Source organism: Pogona vitticeps, chromosome 9 (assembly GCF_051106095.1).
Source record: "Pogona vitticeps strain Pit_001003342236 chromosome 9, PviZW2.1, whole genome shotgun sequence".
Classification (NCBI taxonomy): domain Eukaryota; kingdom Metazoa; phylum Chordata; class Lepidosauria; order Squamata; family Agamidae; genus Pogona; species Pogona vitticeps.
Genome location: NC_135791.1, coordinates 19437177 through 19455899, shown reverse-complemented (window position 1 = coordinate 19455899; position 18723 = coordinate 19437177). Strand labels below are relative to the sequence as shown.

Below are 18723 nucleotides of genomic sequence, written 5' to 3'. Positions count from 1 at the left end.
TATAAATGCTGAGCTATCTTTTAGCAGTTGAATGAATCTGTCTTTTTGCTGGCAGGCAGTAAAAGATTGATAGATCCAATTTAAAAGGGTGGAGAGCAATACAAGAACCATTACATTTAGATAAATTTAGTAAGAAAGCCTGAAAATTTGTGAGTACACACCACTTCTATCTGGAGAGCAACATTCTTGCAACAAAAAAGACATACTTTGGATTACTGAACAGATAAATAGATATATACTTGTTATCACTTACTTTTTACTTTATGACTTAGTAATACATATATAATTATTTGAATTACGTGTGTGATCGTATGTGATTTTTGAGAAGAATATATATGAACTTATGGGTTGAAGGTGGATTCTATATAAGTTGGGGCAGTTTCTGCTTTGATGGCCCCACCCCTGTATTCCCAAACTCACTTTGAATATTTATCATGAGCTGTTGATTCTTCTTCCAGCATGGTCATGTCAAGCTGGAATTTATTCTGAGCAAAATTCACTCCCACTTGTGTTTTAATTGGGCGCCAGCCTAGCCTGGTTTATGGAGGTTTATGGGGAAGGGTTGATACACAGCTCTTTTTTTTCAGATGTCTGAGTTGTTACGTAACTATGCAGGCTCATTCTTTCTATGTGTTGCTCTATATGGGTTGATCATTTTGGACTTTGGAGTTCATGATTTTTAGAGTTGGCTTGCCCTCTATAGATGGGATGGGTCTAAAATATCAGATCATGACACTTTCTACTCCTGATTTTCTTCTGTTTCCCCTGCCCCTAATTCTTCCTTCTCCCTTCCAGCTCAAGTGCTCGTGCGCGCGCACACAGAGACTATCAGTTCTAGAATTGCCAAAAGGAAGGTCTTCCCAAGCCAGACCAATCAAGAAGTTTCTGCTGTCTCTCTCCTCTTTGGAAGGCCATGAGATTTAAACAGGTATGCTCTGTTAATCTCAGCTGGCCAGATCACTACAACAGTAGTTGTCTGACAACTATAGTAAACTTTGAGCACTTAAAGGTATAGGCATCATCTCCAGGAGATCCTGTATGTAACAGGAAGGAGGCCCCTCTTTTGACCAAATCAACTCTTGACTTGGGACTCTTATGCCCTCACAATTGTTCCCTTGATAACGTTTGTGTATCACTTTCTTTTATATTTTCCTATTATGTTAAATTGCTTCCCCGATAAATAATATTAAAAGAAAAATATACTTCCACTTCAGCAGCTACCTGATGATGCACAGAATCCATTGCTCTGCGTCCATCTCAGCTTTTTAACAGCTTCTTCCTTGAAGAGTGAATAAAGGTAAAGGTTCCCCTTGACAATTTTTGTCGTGTTCGACTCTAGGGGGCGGTGCTCATCCCCGTTTCCAAGCCATAGAGCCAGCGTTTTTGTCCGAAGACAATCTTCCATGGTCACATGGCCAGTGCGACTTAGACATGGAACGCTGTTTACCTTCCCACCGAGGTGGTCCCTATTTATCTACTAGCATTTGCATGCTTTCAAACCGCTAGGTTGGCAGGAGCTGGGACAAGCGATGGGAGCTCTCTCCGTCACGTGGATTCGCTCTTACGACTGCTGGTCTTCTGACCCTGCAGCACAGGCTTCTGACCCCACAGCACCACCACTTCCCTAGAACGAATGAATACAACTCTCTCCTAAAAACAAAACAAAATAGAAAACCAGAAAGCAAGATAAGAAAGAGAAATTATAAAAAAGTTAGCATTTCTGAAATATCTTTATCTTGATTTGATGACCCCTAAGTATTGGGCAATAGTTTGAGGAAATGATTGTGTGAGATCAATAGAGTTGCCATCCATCTTTTCTGTGATTTTCAGAGTGGTTTTCCAGCATCATGATGTAGAAAAGCTAACAAAGTTCCCGGTGTTTTTTCTTCTAGATTTGTCAAATCTTCTCCAAAATGGAGGTCTTAGGATGCACTCGACAGTAATTCTGATCAGTGTTAAGTTATCACCTCAGATCCTGCCTGTTCCAGAATTTCCCTGGGATTGATGTCAAGCGGAATGGTCGGTAGTTCCCAGGTTCCTCCTTTTTGTTCTTTTTGAAAATCAGGACAACATTATCCCTCCTCCAGTCATCTGGCACCTCACCCATTTCCCATGATTTCAAGAAAATAATGGACAGTGGTTCTGAGAGCTCTTCAGCCAGTTCCTCCAACACTCTTGGATGCAGTTAATCCAGCCGTGTAGATTTGAACTCATTCAAGGTAATAAGGTATTCCTTGACTATTTGTTTACCAGTCTCCAGCTACAATCTTGTCCCCTCCACCTGCACTTCACATTTGTCTGGAGAGTCATGGTCTGTGCTTTGGTAAAAGACTGAGCTCAAACAGGAACTGCACACTGCTGCCTTTTCTATGTCATCTGCTACCATTTATCCATTTCCACTGAGTTGCTGAACCACTTTTTTTCCTTTGTCTTTTGCAATGCACATAACCGAAGAATGCTTTTTTTGTTCCTTTTAGTGTCTCTAGCTAGGCTCAGCTCATCCTCAGCTTTTGTCCTCCTAATGCCATCCCTGCAATTCCTTGCTACTCCTCCTGTGTGGCCCAAACTTCCTTCCACTTTCTATATGTGTCCCTTTTTATTTCCAGGCCGTCTCTGTACTGCAGTGAAAACTGTGCGCATGACCCGGGGTTCAATCCCAGGTAGCCGGCTCAAGGTTCACTCAGCCTTCTATCCTTCCGAGGTCGGTAAAATGAGTACCCAGCTTGCTGGGGGGGGGGGGAATGTGTAGCCTGCATAATTAACTTGTAAACCACCCAGAGAGTGCCTGAAGCACTATGGGGCAGTATATAAACAGCACACTTTGCTTTTTTTGGTGAGGCCACCCTGGCCTTTTTTTTTTTGCCAGTAATGTGTGTGAGCGAGAGTGCCTTCTTTTGGACATACATGAAACAAGACTGAAGGATTTTTGGTGAACCTGTGGATGAGCCAAACGAAGATCAGAAAGTAGGTGTTGAGCTCAACGATGCTAACTCCAGCAGGTGTCCTTTGTTATGTCATATGTAGACCAGGAGGTTCATTGAGATGATATTTAATGAAGGTATCTCATTAAGATGACCATACCCAGGATTGCAGAAAGCAAGAGGAGGTGACTAACACCTGTGCTCTTGTGAAGAGAGTCTCAGCCTTGACTCAGGGGTCCCAGGAATTAGCATCGGTTTATGTTTCACTGAGCTTGGGTGAAGTGGCAAAATATCAGAGGTGAATAACCAAATGTTGGGTCTTTCAGAAACTACCACCTGTCAGTGTTTGGTTACACCACCAACAGGTATAACTAGGGTGCTGTACATTAACACTCCTTCACATTCAGGAAAATACCTACAGATTCACCTGCCCAGTGGATCCTGTATGCTTGGTGAATATGGTTAGATTAGGACTGAAAATGTATGGAAATATAGGGGTATTGTCTCAAATCTGGACATTATTAATCCAGTGTTGCTGCTCACCAAGGGATATAAACTTGGCCTCTTTTTCTGCTCAATGCACAAAAAGATCCCACATGATCAAAGGGTGGGCAGAGCGTCGAACTCAGATATGATTTGGGGGTTTCTAAAACATACAGAGGGCCGAAGCTTTGCTACTTCACTTTTATGCACTGGAGAAAAAAATCTTGCTCCTTGTGGCTGATGCAGGGTACTAAGAATATTATTGAAATAACTTTTGGCTCAGATCTCCTCCATTTCTCATTTTCTGTACCAGGGGCTGACTCTTCTTTTCACACTCCCCAAGGGAAAACCAGTCTTTCATTTTATAAGCTATTTGCCCTTGTGTTTCCACTGAACTGTGGTACGTTTACTCTATAACGATTCATAAGTGTGCTTCTTAGCTCCACCTAGAGGCCTGACGCCTGTGTAGCAGCATGTCAAGGACACTGGGAACCAGTAAGACCTGCTCACAAGATCCAATTTCCATTTCTTGTCATGTGCAAGTTTCACCCTCGCTATCTTATGGCAATCTTCCCAAACGTGGGATCCTTAGATGTACTGGACCACACCTCCCATCATCCTTTCTCCATCTAAGCATGAGATGTGTGGATCATGGGAGCAGTAGTCCTGTCTCTTTGGAAGTTTTGTGATGCTGTTTTCTTTTTTCTTGTCTCTTGACTGTGCAGTCTGTCCAGCACACACAACTGTCATGCAATATCATTGCACATCCTTCTTTTGTACCAAGTGACATGACTGCTAACTTCTCCTTGGGTTTCGTCCCCCTCCTACAGGAAAAACACCTAGTCAAATCAAGGATTTCACACACATCTGAAGAGCTTCTTTCTCTAGCTGAAGTATGCTGGTGCCCTCTTGTGCTTGTGATGTCTTCTGCAGTCTCAGCATCAGCATAATCCTATAGTTTAGGTTATGTAATCAGAAGCCAAGTTAGATCTCATTCATGACACACCTAGGAATATTTCTGAGGTACCGGAGATATTTAAGGGTGTTTTCTTTTCATTCCCTCCCCCCATTAGTTTTCATGACTCAGGAAGGATTTGAAGCCAGGTTGTCCTGAGTCATAAAGTAAAATTGGCCTCAATGCTGAATGGATTAGCCTGATTCAGATCAATCTATATGAGTCCAGATTGAAGCTAGATTTGTTCCTAGGGGAAAGAAATGTGGATTTAGGACTTTGATCTTTGCACAAACTGCTTTGGCCTTCTTGATGTTTCGTTTTGAAAACAAGCAAGTTTTAAAGGTGTCTCCTACGAAAACAGTTGGGCTCTCTGGAATGATGCAGGCTGATGTGCCTCTTTATGTTCTATTGTGTCTCCACATTTTATGTATATCACTGCAAAAACAAAGAAAAATAATTTTGGTTTTCCTGTGCAAATCAACGGAAGGCTGGCAATTCAGATTCACAAAGCAACTTGGATCCAAGGCACAAATCCAACTGAGATAAACACATGGGATCTCTGGATGAAGCTGGGATATATTCTGAAGCCCCAGATTGGTTACCAAGTTGAATTAGGGCTACAGGACCTGGGCATGAATGGTTACTTAATCAAGGAATGACATGGAATGAAAAAAAAAATGGTTTGGGCAGGTGTTATGGGGCAGTGAGGGGAGACCTACTGATGTCCACAGGATGGCAAAAATAGCCTTCATATCTTCCAAGGATGTTCCCTGCCTTTGGTGTCTGAATTCCAAATGTGGATGGGGGGGGTAGATTATCTGGCACCCAGAGGGCCATAGACAGAGGTTCTCAAAGAGTCCCACAGTGGACATCTTCATCAATACAGTGTCTGAAAAGAACTGGGGCCCATCGGTTTGTATGGATCACTTTTGACTCTTGTATGAGACAGAAAGAAAGAGAGAGGGGGAAGGAGAGAGTAAAAGAAGTCCCCATGTTCATAATCCCTATTGAGCAGAGGAGGGTTGGACCTGATGGCCTTGTAGGCTCCTTCTGACTTCACTTTTCTTTGATTCTATGCTTTTCATAATAATCCAGAATGCCTACTTCCAACAGGATCTGCCCATCCTACCTGAACATCCCAGGCCGGCCAGCTGAGGATGCTAACCCCGAGAGAGGCCCGGAGAGAGAAACTGAGGAACTGGGCCTTCTTGGCAGCTGCTCCTCAGCTGTGGAATGAACTATCTCCTGCAATTGGACTGGCCCCTATGGTAACAGTTTTAAAGGTATCATTAAACACCTTGTTATTTAGGTAGGCATTTCACAATATTGCACCTGTGAAGTCTGTTGATTTTTTTTTTAGCCTGAACATAATTTAATCCTACCAATTTAAATGGTACAATGTATTTCAATGTATGTTATGTATTGCTTATTTTTATTTCATTATTCTTATTCTGTGTTTCTGTTTGAATTTTTGAATTTTTAACCATGCTCATTGTGTATTGTTGTTTGCTTCTTCTTGTAAACTGCCTGGAGGGGCCTTTGGCAAGATGGGCATTATAACACAGAGACAAACAAACAAATATAATATTTACCTAAATGTGGTGTTGGAGGAGAGCTTTGTAGACATGTTGGATTGCCAGAAAGACAGACAAGTGGGTGCTCGATCAAATATATCCTCAACTATCTCTAGAGGCAAAAATGTTGAAACTGAGGCTTTCCTGCTTTGGGCACATCCTGAGAAGGCAGGATTCTCAGGAGAAGACAATAAGGCTTGGTGACACATAAAAACAAAAATTGCCTTTAGAAAAAATTATAACTTGAAATATCAGTCCTCCTTCAGTGAGGATTTAGATCTGTCTCGTACTTGACAGTACCCAATGTATTGCAGTGGACAGAGTGATGGAGTAGAACTCCGATGATCAGGGTTCAAATCCACACTTGGACATGGAATCTCACTGCGAGTGTGGAACTGGTAAAATCACTCCTTGAATATATCTGTTACCTTGAAAGCTTTATTTGGGTCACTATAAGCCTGTTCCAACATACAGTGGTGCCTCGCTTAACGATGTTAATTCATTCCAGCGAAATCGCTGTAGAGTGAAAACGTCGTAAAGCGAAATAAAAAAGCCCACTGAAATGCATTGAAAACCGTTCAATGCATTCCAATGGGCTGAAAGCTCACCATCCAGCGAAGATCCTCCATAGGGGCAGCCATTTTCGAGTGCCTGTAAAGTGAAAAGTGGCTCCTAAACACGGCGGGGAGCCATTTTGCACACACCCGGTGGCCATTTTGAAACCCGACGATCAGCTGTTTCGTAAAGTGAAAATCGGTTCCGAAGCAGGGAACTGATCACCGCAAAGCGGAAAAACCCCATTCAAACCATTGTTTTGCGATCGCTTTTGCGATCGCAAAAACATCATCGTCAAGCGGATTTGTCGTTAAATGGGGTAATCATAAAGCAGGGCACAACTGTAATGGCACATAACTATGATCTAATATATAAAGGCAACGATTTAGCTGTTTCAACATCCAGACTCCTCTAGTCAACAAGCACCAGACCTGTTAACTTTTCATGTTATCACAGTGTAAGCTTGTTCTGAGGGAGAGTGGGTCTCCTCTCTCTCTCTCTCTCTCTCTCTCTCTCTCTCTCTCTGTGTGTGTGTGTGTGTGTGTGTGTGTGTGTGTGAGAGAGAGAGAGAGAGAGAGAAGGAGAGAGAGAGTGTGTGTGCTAAAAGACACAGAGCACTAGAAAATGCTTGTCTAAATGAGCTATGGTGGCTGTTAGGCTTTTACTATCCCTAGGAGCAAGAAAGTTGAAGCTGAGACTGTCCTACTCTGGGCACATCATGAGAAGACAGGATTCTCTGGAAAAGACAATGATGATGGGAAAGGTGGAAGACAGCAGGAAAAGAGTAAGTCTGAATGTGAGGTGGACTGACTCCCTAAAGGACAACTGAGGACAGGATGTTATGGAGATACTGCTTTCATTAGGTCACTTTATGTCAGAAGCAATTTGATGCCACACAACAACAACAATAAGATGGTATATTGAAAAACATGACCTGTAACCCTTGGGACAGGGTTACAAGTAGCAGCTTCACTCCTGTTACTTAGAAGGTAGCAGGCAAAGAAGGAGAAGTTCATGTTCTTGCATCTGGTTCTCAAGAAAGAGCGTGGTTATGCTGTGGACACTCTAAGGACATGCTGTTTGCTTTCAGCGGGACTGCCCACTGTCTCTTAGATGAACATGCTCCATCTGCGTTTGCATGCACACAGAATCACGGGCGTGTTTATAAATAAAGAAGGGTTATCCAAGCACCATTCATTGCCACTTCTTCCTCCTTGCAATGAAACGGACCTGAGAAAAGTCTGGGCCTCAGTTTCCCTCGTCCTAAGTGCAAAATGCAAATGTGGACCCAGGCTATCCAGACAGCACAACGCCCATCATGACTGCACCGAGCCAACATCTCTTTTTGTACATGTTGCACATGAAGACTGAACTGAGACAGCCTTGGCAGAATCTATGGGCATCGTCCCTGTCTGTCGGTGTAATGGTGCATGTGATGAGGAATCCCAGGAAGGGTTTTGCTTAAGTTTGGATTTCTACACATCATGGAGAGCGGCAGCAAGAGATTGTCGCATTTTTATAATCTGAGCTTCATTTAGAAAGATGCAAGTGGAATGTAAATGTAAAGAGGGGAACAATGTCTTAGGAAAAGCCATAATTTTGTGACTTTTCACACATAAGGTCACTCTTTACATCCCTAGCATCTCCACCTGGGGCTAAGGGAAAATCCTATCTAAAACAGTGTAGTGAACCATTGCCAGATATGGTTAGCAACACTGGACTAGGTGGAACATCTCAACATAGTTCTCAATCTTGAGTCTTTGGATATTGGTGGACTTCAGCTTCCAGAAATCCCAGTCAGCCTGGTCACTGGCGAGATATTCTGTGATGATATTCTGGTGAGAATGTCATCACAGAATATCTGGTGAGATATTCTATTCTTTGGTCCAACAGTGATCTGGGAACCCAAGGTTGAGAACACTGATGGAACTTGAAACTTCTTCCAGTAGGATCAAAGCTACTGAGGCTCATCAATGGAATGATGTATTACCTGATCTTCCCTAGGCCTTAAGAGCACCCCCAGCCATGTGCACTCCCAGGATTGCCCCCCCGTCCCCCAAATTACAAATCCCACCCATGCCCCATCAGAACACAGAGTTCCCATTTGATTTTGTGCCAATTCTTTCTTGCTGCTGGCAGGGAGGAAAGCAGATCTGTATCAGGATTGCAGTGGGAGAGAGGAAAAGCTTTCCTCTTCCTCCCAGGAAGGAACAAGAATCCCTGAAAAATCTGTGTGCATGGTGCACACACATACATATGCACTCATCTGTGCACGGCCCATGATCCACCATCACATGTGGATATAGGAGATAAAAAAAAAGGTTGTACACTCTGCTCAAGTGCCTAAGGATCTCTCCATACACACCTGGAGGGAATGATGGAGCCGTTATCTTCTTGAATCTGGCTTTTCCAAGGGCAACCTATATGACTTGGCTTCTGTTATCCATTAACCCTCTCTTAATCATGTTTCCCCAGTGAATGTGTGTCAGTGTCTGTATATGTAAGAGTTACCTAACCTACTTGTCTTTTGTAATCGCCCCTGCTTTGTTACTCTGGAGTTAATTAAAATGCTGACCCGGTTTGCTAGAAATGGGAGTTTTGACCCCTTTTCTAATTTAGAAACAGGAAATGCTGGATCAGAAACAGCAGCATCCTCCCCCTCCTCCCCCTGCAAATCATTGCAAAAGCTTTTCTGTAGGACATCAAGGTGAAGATGGACAGGTATCTACCAGAGATGCTGCAGTTCTGGATGCCCTGTTTCAGGTGTGAGGAATTGGTAGTTATAGCCTAGGTGGTGAAGAAGGGGTTGGTGTGTTGGGCTAGGAATCAGATGACTGGAGTTCAAATCCTTGTGTGGCTATGTTATACTCTTTGTATTTGCTCTACCTCTTAGGGTTGAAGAGAGGAAGAGAAATAAAGGAAAAGAGTTATGTGTTCCATTTTGACCTTATTGGGGGGAAAGCAGAGTGTAAAGATAGCCAATTTATTGGGTCCCTTCCAACCCCGTGGTTGGACATTGCAAATCCAGTGCTTGGATTATAATTAAACTGCAAATCCCAAACTCATCCCCAGCCATATCCTGGGAATCCTCGAAGTTATCATACAAAGCAGTAAACCTCCAAAGTCTGGTAGATGCATATGATTAGACAATGAGGGAAAGTTTGTATGACGACAACTTAATTAAGATTCTTCAAATTCTTTTAGTTCCTCTGGAATGTTCTCTGGAAAGGAACCTCTCACAACGTAATAAAAAGAAGAAAGGTGTTGGGTTAATAAATAAATAAATTTATTCGTAGCCAGACATGCTGATCCATGCACTCCACAGCCGGGCAGTCATTTCAGGACAGAAAATGGGCATAACCATCTCTTTCTGAAGGTTTAAGTTCTTCTGAAGCCAACCAACATTTAATGTGACAACAAATTCACTCCAGTCATTCCATGCATCAGTGGGGGGAAAACAAGACAATGTCTAACTCTGTGCATGCTTAATCCTGAGACGATCCCACTTTGTTTACTAGGGATTATTATGCATGTGTTTGCAAAGGGATGAAGCAGAATGGATTTCAGGATATTCCATCCATCACAGTATAACCATGAGTTGTATTGTATTTACATGAGGCAAAAGGGGTAAGACTTGGAATCAGCAGTCTAAGAAGATGAAACAAGGGATAGTTGGTTTTGCCATCTAAGTCTGCCCTGGCAATTAAAAATGAAAAGGAACAATTCTCCTTCTGTATTAGAGCCACAGGCAAGAGTCCCTTCCTGATTGGCTCAATAACAAAGAATTGCATTTGCTTTGCTTTGCTTTTAGAATCTGTCATCCTATTAACTGCCCGGAGGGCACCTGTTGGTGTAATTTGTGGAAACGATAATAACACCGCTGTTGATTGTAGTAAATGGCCCAGTCTGACTTTAAGGAGGAAGTCTGAGAACTGAATTTCCCCAGGACACATTAAAAAGAGGGTGGTTGCCAGCAAAATACACACAGTAGCCCATGCTGATAACGGCCCAGGGTTCAAATCTGGCGAGAGCTGGTGCTTGATGCTTCACTAAGCCAATTGAGCGGCTAAAGGAGTTCTCAGCTACAAAGCACAGATCAACAATCCACTTCTAACAAATGAGGCAGAGGGAGGTTGGACAAGCTGCTTTCAAAGAGGCGGTTCCCTCTCTGGCTGCTGAGAAATGGAGCGATGTGTGGTTGAAGCAGGGAAGAGCCTTTCTACAGCCTTGGCCTTTTCTCCAAGCAACCCCAAATGTTCTATTGTTGGAGTTCACCACGTTGGCCAAGCATAAACGGAGCCCTTCAGCCACTGGAGAGAGTCTACACACAGCTTCTTTCCTGAGGTAGTCTAAAAATGTCTGAAGAACCTCTAGAGGTTAACCAGGAAGAAGAGTTCCCCATAGTCTGCACGGACAGTCTTTTTCTGCCTCACAATCTGAGGGATGGCTAAACAAGTCTTCCAAAGGGCTACCTCACACTCTCAAGACGTTGGGGAGGCAGCTCCTCCCTGTTAGAGAAAGAGGACTTGTTGGTTACACTGCCCTCTCTCTCAACCTCACCACAAAGCTGGTAACAGGATGGTATCCACGCCTGAAGCTTGCAGCCCACAGCGGCAAAGCAGCTGGCAAAGGTTTGCTGGATGGCGGTGGAAGAGAAATAGAAGATTGCTGGATCTAAGGAAGCATTGAGAGTGCTGAAGAGCAGGGGGTACACTCTCCAGGAGGGACTGTCATTCTGAATGAAGCCAACGATGTGGGAGATGTTGTATGGTGCGAAACAGATGGCAAAATTGAGCAACGTGGCCACTGCTAGCCCCACGGCCCGTTGTCTTCTGCGAGCCTGGATTTTGGGCAATGAAGTCAAGATACGGATTAAGTTGACATAGCAGAAGAGGGAGATGAAGAACGGGATGAGGAAGAGGGTAATGCACAGTTCCAGCCTGACAGGGAGGAGAACCTGGAGTTGACTGGGGCTGAACTTCTCATAGCATTTGGAGACATTAGTTGGGTTGGGGTCCGTCTCATTGACATCCGGCACATGGTACTGGACAATGTAGACAATGCTGCAGTGGGAACAGGCAAGCAACCAGAAAAAAAAGCTGGCCACTATTGTGTAGACTGGCCGGCGACTCATCTTGTACTTGATTGGGTAGGCCACTCCCAAATAGCGCTCCACACTGATGGCTGTGAGGAAAAGTGTGCTAATGTAAATGCTACTGTAGTAGAAGAAGCCAGTGAGCGGGCAGAGGAAGGCTGGGAGAGGCCACGTCATGCCTGAGGCAGCCTCCGCCATCTTGAAGGGAAGGAAGAGCAGCAGGATGACGTCGGACACAGTCAAGTTGAACAAAAGGATGTCTATCGGAGCCGGCTTCTTCCGCACTTTTGCCGTGAAGGTGTAAAAGGCCAAGAGGTTTGCTGGGAGGCCGGCCAGGAAGGCAAAGAGGTACACAGCAAAGACAAAGGCATCGTGTGGTGTCATGGCCTCTCTTTCCGTTTCTGCAAGAGAAATGAAGAAAGATTTAGAAAGGCAGCACTTTCCCCCCATCGTTGTTTCCTATTTCCTCCTGTAGACGTTCCAGTTTCCCAGAAGAAGCACTGTAGGCACAGGGAGGGAGAGACTGCTCGGGGGGGGGAGCATATCCTTTTCACCCTATAGGTACATCCCCTCATTCCTAGCCTCTTGAAGGAGATGTTGGAAACAATCTTGAATGGAAGTCTGGAGAACCTCTGCTGTCAATGATATTGAGCCAAATTGGAAGTGGAGAACTTCCCGAAGTCTGGGGCCACCCTAGATCTTAGAGAGGCGCACTGTTCAAGCTCTCTCCAACCCCACAAATACATTTCTTTGTGGGGGGATGGCTTCTTTTTAAAACAGCCTCTTCATTCCCTCTTTCTACTGCCTGTTGGGTTCAGCTTCACCACTTACTGAATGTTCCTGACTTGTTCTAAATAATCTGATCCTTTTAAATGTTTCCAGTTTCGAAAAAAAGACCTCCACAACCCGAAGTAAACTAAGAAAAAAACATGACAATTTAAGAACAATTTTAAAAATAACCTGGAGTGGGAGGTCAAGGGGCCCAGATGCACCCTTTTCTTGGGAGGGCTGTATGTAGGCTACTCGTTACTCATCCCTGAATCCAATGGACCAATGTTGTATCTCAGTATAAAGTAAGTGGGGTCATGGGGTCACGAAGGGTTGGACATGACTTAACGACTAAACAACAACAATAAAGTAACTGCCTATATTTGTATATAGTATTAGACAGTGGTAATCTGAATCAGGAAATAAGCTGCTTACAATTCAGCAGAACAGTAAAAGAAGGCTTTCCCCACCAGCACCAGCGGGCGAACTCTGCAGCATGAATTAATGAAACAAACTGTGAGACAGCACATAAAATATTATAAAGAAACGTGTGCTTCAGAAGATCTGTATACAAATCACAACTGTCATGCTTTCTTCTCAAAGTGCATAATGAGGAAAAGCAAGCATGGGTCTAACAACGGCTCGTCCTGCACAAATGAGTCAAGTAGCTGAAGGAGCAAGATCTTTCCGTCTTCCTAATTTTTTGCAGCAACAACAAATTGCAGTATTTGAGTAAAACGTCAGCTGAAAGCTGAGAGCAATCAAAAAAGGGATCACCCCTCCCCCATCACTGAGTAAAGAACATTACTTCTCAGCCCCATCTTCAAAATATAAGCTATTAAACTCCGACTTACCTCACCAGATCCTGTTGAGGAGGACAAGCAGATAATGTACAAAATGTTAGTTTGTCACCTGAGGCAAACCAGCTACTCTCGTCCCTGTTCGCCCAACTCTAAGCGTTTAACTGTTAGTCCGGAAAGTAATTCATTAACAATTCTGGGCCAATGAAATATATATATTTTAAAAAACCCTAGTAATTTGCTGCCCTTCCCTCCAACCCTGAATCTGATAGAAGGAGCTGCTGCTTGTCTCTGCCCAGTGATGGAATTGACTCAGCTGTGTAAAAACCAGGAAAGTATTGTGCAAATATTAAGCATTGTTGTGAGATGTTTGTGTATAGTTCCTTTTTTTCCCCTGAAGTCTTTATCCTAATTAGCTCCACCACAGCATAAGGCCTGCCTTTATTGATGCACTTCCTTCCTTGCTGGTAGCATTGATAACCATTAGCTTGCTTTCTGGGCCCAGTGTACCTCACTGTCCAGAAGGAGGAGGGAAAGCAACTGGAGGTATGACTCTTATTCCTTGAATTTCTAACTGTTGGTGAATCAGCAGCAATATAGCGAGGAAGCGGAACAGAGTTGGGTGACTTGTAGGAGATGGTTAGCTCTAGTACGCTGACGGCACAGCCATTCAAATGGAGAACACCTTCTAAAGAAGATTCATCCTGTAGCTTCTTTCATGGGGCATTGGGGGAAAATGTTTTCCCTGTAAGAGGACACGTGTCCACTTTAGCTGAAATCCAAAATAGAAATGGGTGTGAACTGGGCAAATGGTAGCTTGTAATGGTTCATGGTTGGCCAAGAACCACAAACCATCATGAACCACACAAAATCCCGAACCTTGAACAGTTCAGTTTTTGGTTCATGCCTGGTGGGAGGGACTGACCTTCTCCGGTGCTGTCGCCATCTCTGCCGCACTGCCGCCAGCGCTCCGATAGGCTGGCACAGGCACAGAGACCGCAGATCCAGTTCTCAGAAAGGAAGCTGGTCTACGGTCTCTGAAAATGGCGGTGGCAGAGAAGCAAGAGGAAGAGGTGGCAGGACCAGGTAGGGACATGATGGCGGGATGTAGTGGGAAGGGGGCAGTGAAACAAAATGAAGTGCCAGAGAGAAAAAAAGTTTGGCTCTTTTTTCCCCCCATTTCAGCAAAACAGAATACATAAACTCTTCATTCGTTTTATTGTTGTTCGTAGTTCAGTTCATTCTCATCTCTGGTCCGAAATATTCAAGGATTGTAAGTTCCTGTTTTAAAGCCCTCATGTTTTTAGTTTCTTTTATACAACTCTGTAACCCATCTTGAGATAAGCAGCGGGCTATAAATGTTTGAAACAAATAGTCTAAAAAGCCTACTTTATGGCAAATCCCAAATCTCGTGCTTCTTTGGATCTCTGTCATTCATTCCCACCTCTTTGCCCTTTATTTGAATGTTTACTATTTGCTCAACTAGCTGTTTGTGCATTTACTCTTCTGTGGAATATGATTTTACTCCCCGTTGCTTCAGGATTTTGGTTTGCTCACAGGTTTTCAAACACGTCTTTTCTCTCCTTCTGTAGTCTTAGGCTTGCTCTATCTGAACAGGAAGTGGAGCTAAATAAATACTGATAACTAAATATACTGGCCAGCCAAATCAATTCCCCTCGTGATCCTATTGAAAGTGGAGATAAGCCACTGTTACTGGGAATAGGCTGTCAGGAGCTATCTTAATACACATAAGCTATTGTTAGGTGAATTGCTATTTTGTCTGTTTGGGGGGGAGGAAATGCCAGCAAAAAAAAAACCCGGACAAAACATGATGCAGGTTTGTGCATATTTTTGTATGTGCTAATGTACAGCCATGCCCCACTTAACGATTGCCTCGCTTAACAAGGAAATCGCTTTACGATGAGGTTTTTGCAATCGCTATTGCGATTGCAAAACAATGGTTTAAATGGGGGAATTTCTCTTGGCGATGATTGGTTCCCTGCTTCGGGAACTGATTTTCGCTTTACGGCGATCAGCAAACAGCTGATTGTCGGGTTTCAAAATGGCCACCAGCTGATGAAAATGGCCCCCCGCTGTTTTCTAGGACGGATTCCTCGCTTTATAGGCACCGAAAATGGCCGTCATATGGAGGAACTTCACTGGACGAGCAGGTATTCAGCCCATTGGAACGCACTGAAGGGTTTTCAATGCGTTTCAATGGGTTTTTATTTCGTTTGACAATGTTTTCGCTCTACAGCGATTTCGCTGGAACGAATTAACATCATCAAGCGAGGCACCTCTGTATATAAATAAATGCAGATTTTTTAAAAATGATGTATTTGAATAAGTGTACAGATTTTCTGGAAGGCCCAGTGTGGTGTAATGGGTAGAGTGATGGACTAGGACCCAAAAAACCTAGGTTCAAATGTCTACCCAAATCATGGAAGTTCACTAAAAGTGTTGAACTAGTAAGAACACACCTTGAATATCTCAATTACATTGAAAGCCCTATTAGAGTCACTGTAATTTGGATCCAAGTTGATGGCACACAACAAGAGCATTTCTTATTTACCACAGATGGGTTAAATTTTTTAAAAAATATAGTGAAGTATGGGACATCGCATTAAATGATAAATTGACTACAGAACTTAAGATGAAAAGAGGGGAAATAAATTCTAATATTTTTTATTCTATTTGGGGTAGATTTGTTGAATTTCTATTAGTGAAAGGAAAAGGGGAAGCCACTAAGCAACAATCTATACAGTTTTGGAAAGGAAATTTGCAATAAAAATTGTTCAGTGGGGTCCCGTGGGTATGGGGTGCACGTGAGAATGTAGTCTCAAACAACACTATTATTTGCATTTTTGTTGTTGTAATTGTTTTTGTTTTAAAATAATAATAATAATAAAGTTTTTTAAAAACCCAGATGGGTTAGATTTTATTCTGGTGTGTTTCCTCACTCTGCATTCCAGGGCTAACTTTTGGTGGACAACATCACATCTCTTCCTACAGTTCATGGCCTTTAAATTGGACTTGCTCTGGATAGCCTTTCAAATGGAGGAATGCCATTGATGGTGTTTCAGATAGAAGACCTACAAAGGATTACAGAAGGACACCCTCACTGTAGTTCTCACAGACAGAAGATATGGTATAGACTAGATGCCCATGCTGACTGGGCAGTTATGAGAGTTGTACTCTTAAAAAATAACTTTTACAAGCTCAACACATTACTGAACATTCATCCATACAGTAGTGGCATCATCACTGCCATCATCACCTCTATCCCCCACCCCCTTTGTGTCGTGTACCAGAGTAAGCAACAATGACCCTCCTGATGTTTCTGCCCTACAACTCTCCTCATATGCACCCAGAATAACCAGTAGTGAGATATTATGGGAGCTGCAAACCAAAGATATCTGGAGGGCTACAGTTACCCGTCATTGCTTTATGCTGACCGGTTACATGTCATGAGAAAGGGGTCCTTCTCCCCCCACCCCCTTACTGGTTTTCTATGCGCAAGCATTTTATAGAATATCTATGCAGGATGTGTGGAGCAGGATTGAGTCCTATGAAAGGAATTTTTCCACCGTCTGAAGTGATATAGTCCATAATGAGATTGACCGCCTCATCTGAATTTATTTCAGGGCCAGCACACAGCGTGTCAGTTCCTGTAAAGTTTGGACTAAAAGGTAGAGTACCTACACTGCAAAATCAGACTCATGAGTCTTCACTGCAATAAACTACACACCCTTAAACATGCAGTGGAAGGATAGTGTCAGCAACTACTATTATGTGTCTGGTAGTAGATTTCGACTAGTCCTTGGAACTTCATGGCTAGACAAGCTTCACACCCTTTACAGAGCTGCTAATACATGTCCTTGTTTTGTTCCTTTGTTCCAAGGTTTGGGATCATTGTGCTTGTGAGGTACAATTTTTCTGCTCTTCAGATGCTCCCAGCTCTTCCACCCAAAAGATTTCAGAAAATCAGAAATGGACTCCTGGTTACTCCTGTTTTTGCTTCCGTATGAAGGGTTCAATACCCCCAACATTTCTTTACCTCACCTTGTCAAGATCCTGAAACCATCCCCCCACTTTCCAATTTAGAAATGTGTCATCATATTATTCCTCCATTATGGATGGTTCCAGTATGCCATTTAATTTATCATTCCTAGAAGTCACTTTCTGAAGTTTGCTGAAGCTATTTAAATAAAACTAGTAGTATGTTCTTGCTGATAAATATCACTGCATTTGATATGTATCAATCATAAAGTTGCTGCGTTAGGATGATAACAGCCAGCCATAAACTTAATTTTGCTTTAATGAGCCTGTAACAAGGTATTTGCTACAGGAAAGACCTGAACAACAGTCCTAGCTTTCCCTTTCACCTGTTTAAAAGGAAGTTTTTATATTAGACCCAGCCCAGTCCATGGGCCAGATGTAACCCATAAAACTGTTTCTGATACACATCTGCAAACTTTCCCTGACTCACTCCATGAGGAAACAAAAAGTGTTCTCTATTGAAAAGAGTCTTTTGGATTCCTAAAGCTGAAGATGAGAGGGAAAACACCTTCCAGATTTTGGAGAACTACGATTCCCATCAATCCCCAATGGCAAGAGATAAAGGGAGTTGCCCATCATCTGAATAGCCGTGAGCTGCTCCCCCCAAGAATGATCTCTGCCCGATGCCACTCGCTCAAGCAACGCCCCACCCAATCCCTCCTTCCAAGGACATTCCCTCAGAGTAAGAATGCTGCAGCCACTGATAAGCCCACGGACTTTGGGCAGCGAGGCTGGTTCTTTGCCCTACACCCCGGATAATGCGGGACTGGTTAGTCTCACAAGACTTGCAAGTAGGAGGTGGGAAAGCCAAGTTACTTGAGGGGCTTTCCCTGCTCACACTGCCGTCGTATTTTTCAGGTGCCCACCTGCCCACCCTATTTCTAGAGTGAGGTTTTCTGGTCGCTTTTAAGGGGCTGGATAGGAATTTTTGACCTTCATTCTCATTCGCCTTTGGATGGGGAAGATTTTTTGCCTACCCCACACTGGAACAGGGAGGTTGGCATTTTAGGTGGACATTTTCGGTCACACTGGCGGGTAGTGCGGAAAAAAACAGGTATTTTCCAGTGTGTCCCACTGTAAAATCAGGTAAGCCAACAGCACATCTGACCTTCCGGCACTGCGGATCGTGCGATTACAGTGCCTGTGGCGGGAAGATGCGCTGGGCCACTTCCGGACCAACAGTCATCAACTAAAGATGGCTTGAGGTCTGGGGGTGTTTACTACCAGCCGGCTCGGTTCCTGCTGTCTTTAAGACTGCTGGAACCTGGGGCCAAGGACTCATTCATGTGTTGATCAAAGGGTATTTTGATACCCCTGCCATTTACCTGTTTCCACACTACAGCAGGCCCCCTCCTTTTGCCAAAGGATGGCAAATTCAAATCTGAATTTAAATCAATAAAGTGTGTCCTGTATTTAACCCATATCATTGTCTCGCATCTTTATTCCGGGGTTGGGTGGACAAATGCAATGTTTATGTATATGTTTACTTCCAGCCACTAAAATATGGCCACTT

General features: G+C 43.5%; 1 protein-coding gene and 1 long non-coding RNA gene across 2 annotated transcripts; one reads left to right on the top strand and one right to left on the bottom strand.

The window, feature by feature from the left end:
- The first annotated feature begins 794 nt into the window (after window positions 1-794).
- LOC140702023 (uncharacterized) lies at window positions 795-5642 on the top strand. Its single transcript, XR_012081069.2, has 3 exons — window positions 795-928; window positions 1893-2219; window positions 5473-5642. It is a non-coding gene; the product is annotated as an uncharacterized LOC140702023 (long non-coding RNA).
- Window positions 5643-10242: 4600 nt separating this feature from the next.
- Window positions 10243-16581, bottom strand: LOC110090706 (free fatty acid receptor 2-like). The gene has a single exon (XM_078380285.1). The coding sequence runs from the start codon at window positions 12031-12033 to the stop codon at window positions 10957-10959; it is 1077 nt and encodes a 358-aa protein (XP_078236411.1). The 5' UTR covers window positions 12034-16581; the 3' UTR covers window positions 10243-10956.
- Window positions 16582-18723: the final 2142 nt, after the last annotated feature.

What these genes read in the sequence shown, in the direction of transcription:
- LOC110090706 (XM_078380285.1), bottom strand. Translation starts at nt 12,033, where the DNA reads ATGGGGGGAAAGTGCTGCCTTTCTAAATCTTTCTTCATTTCTCTTGCA.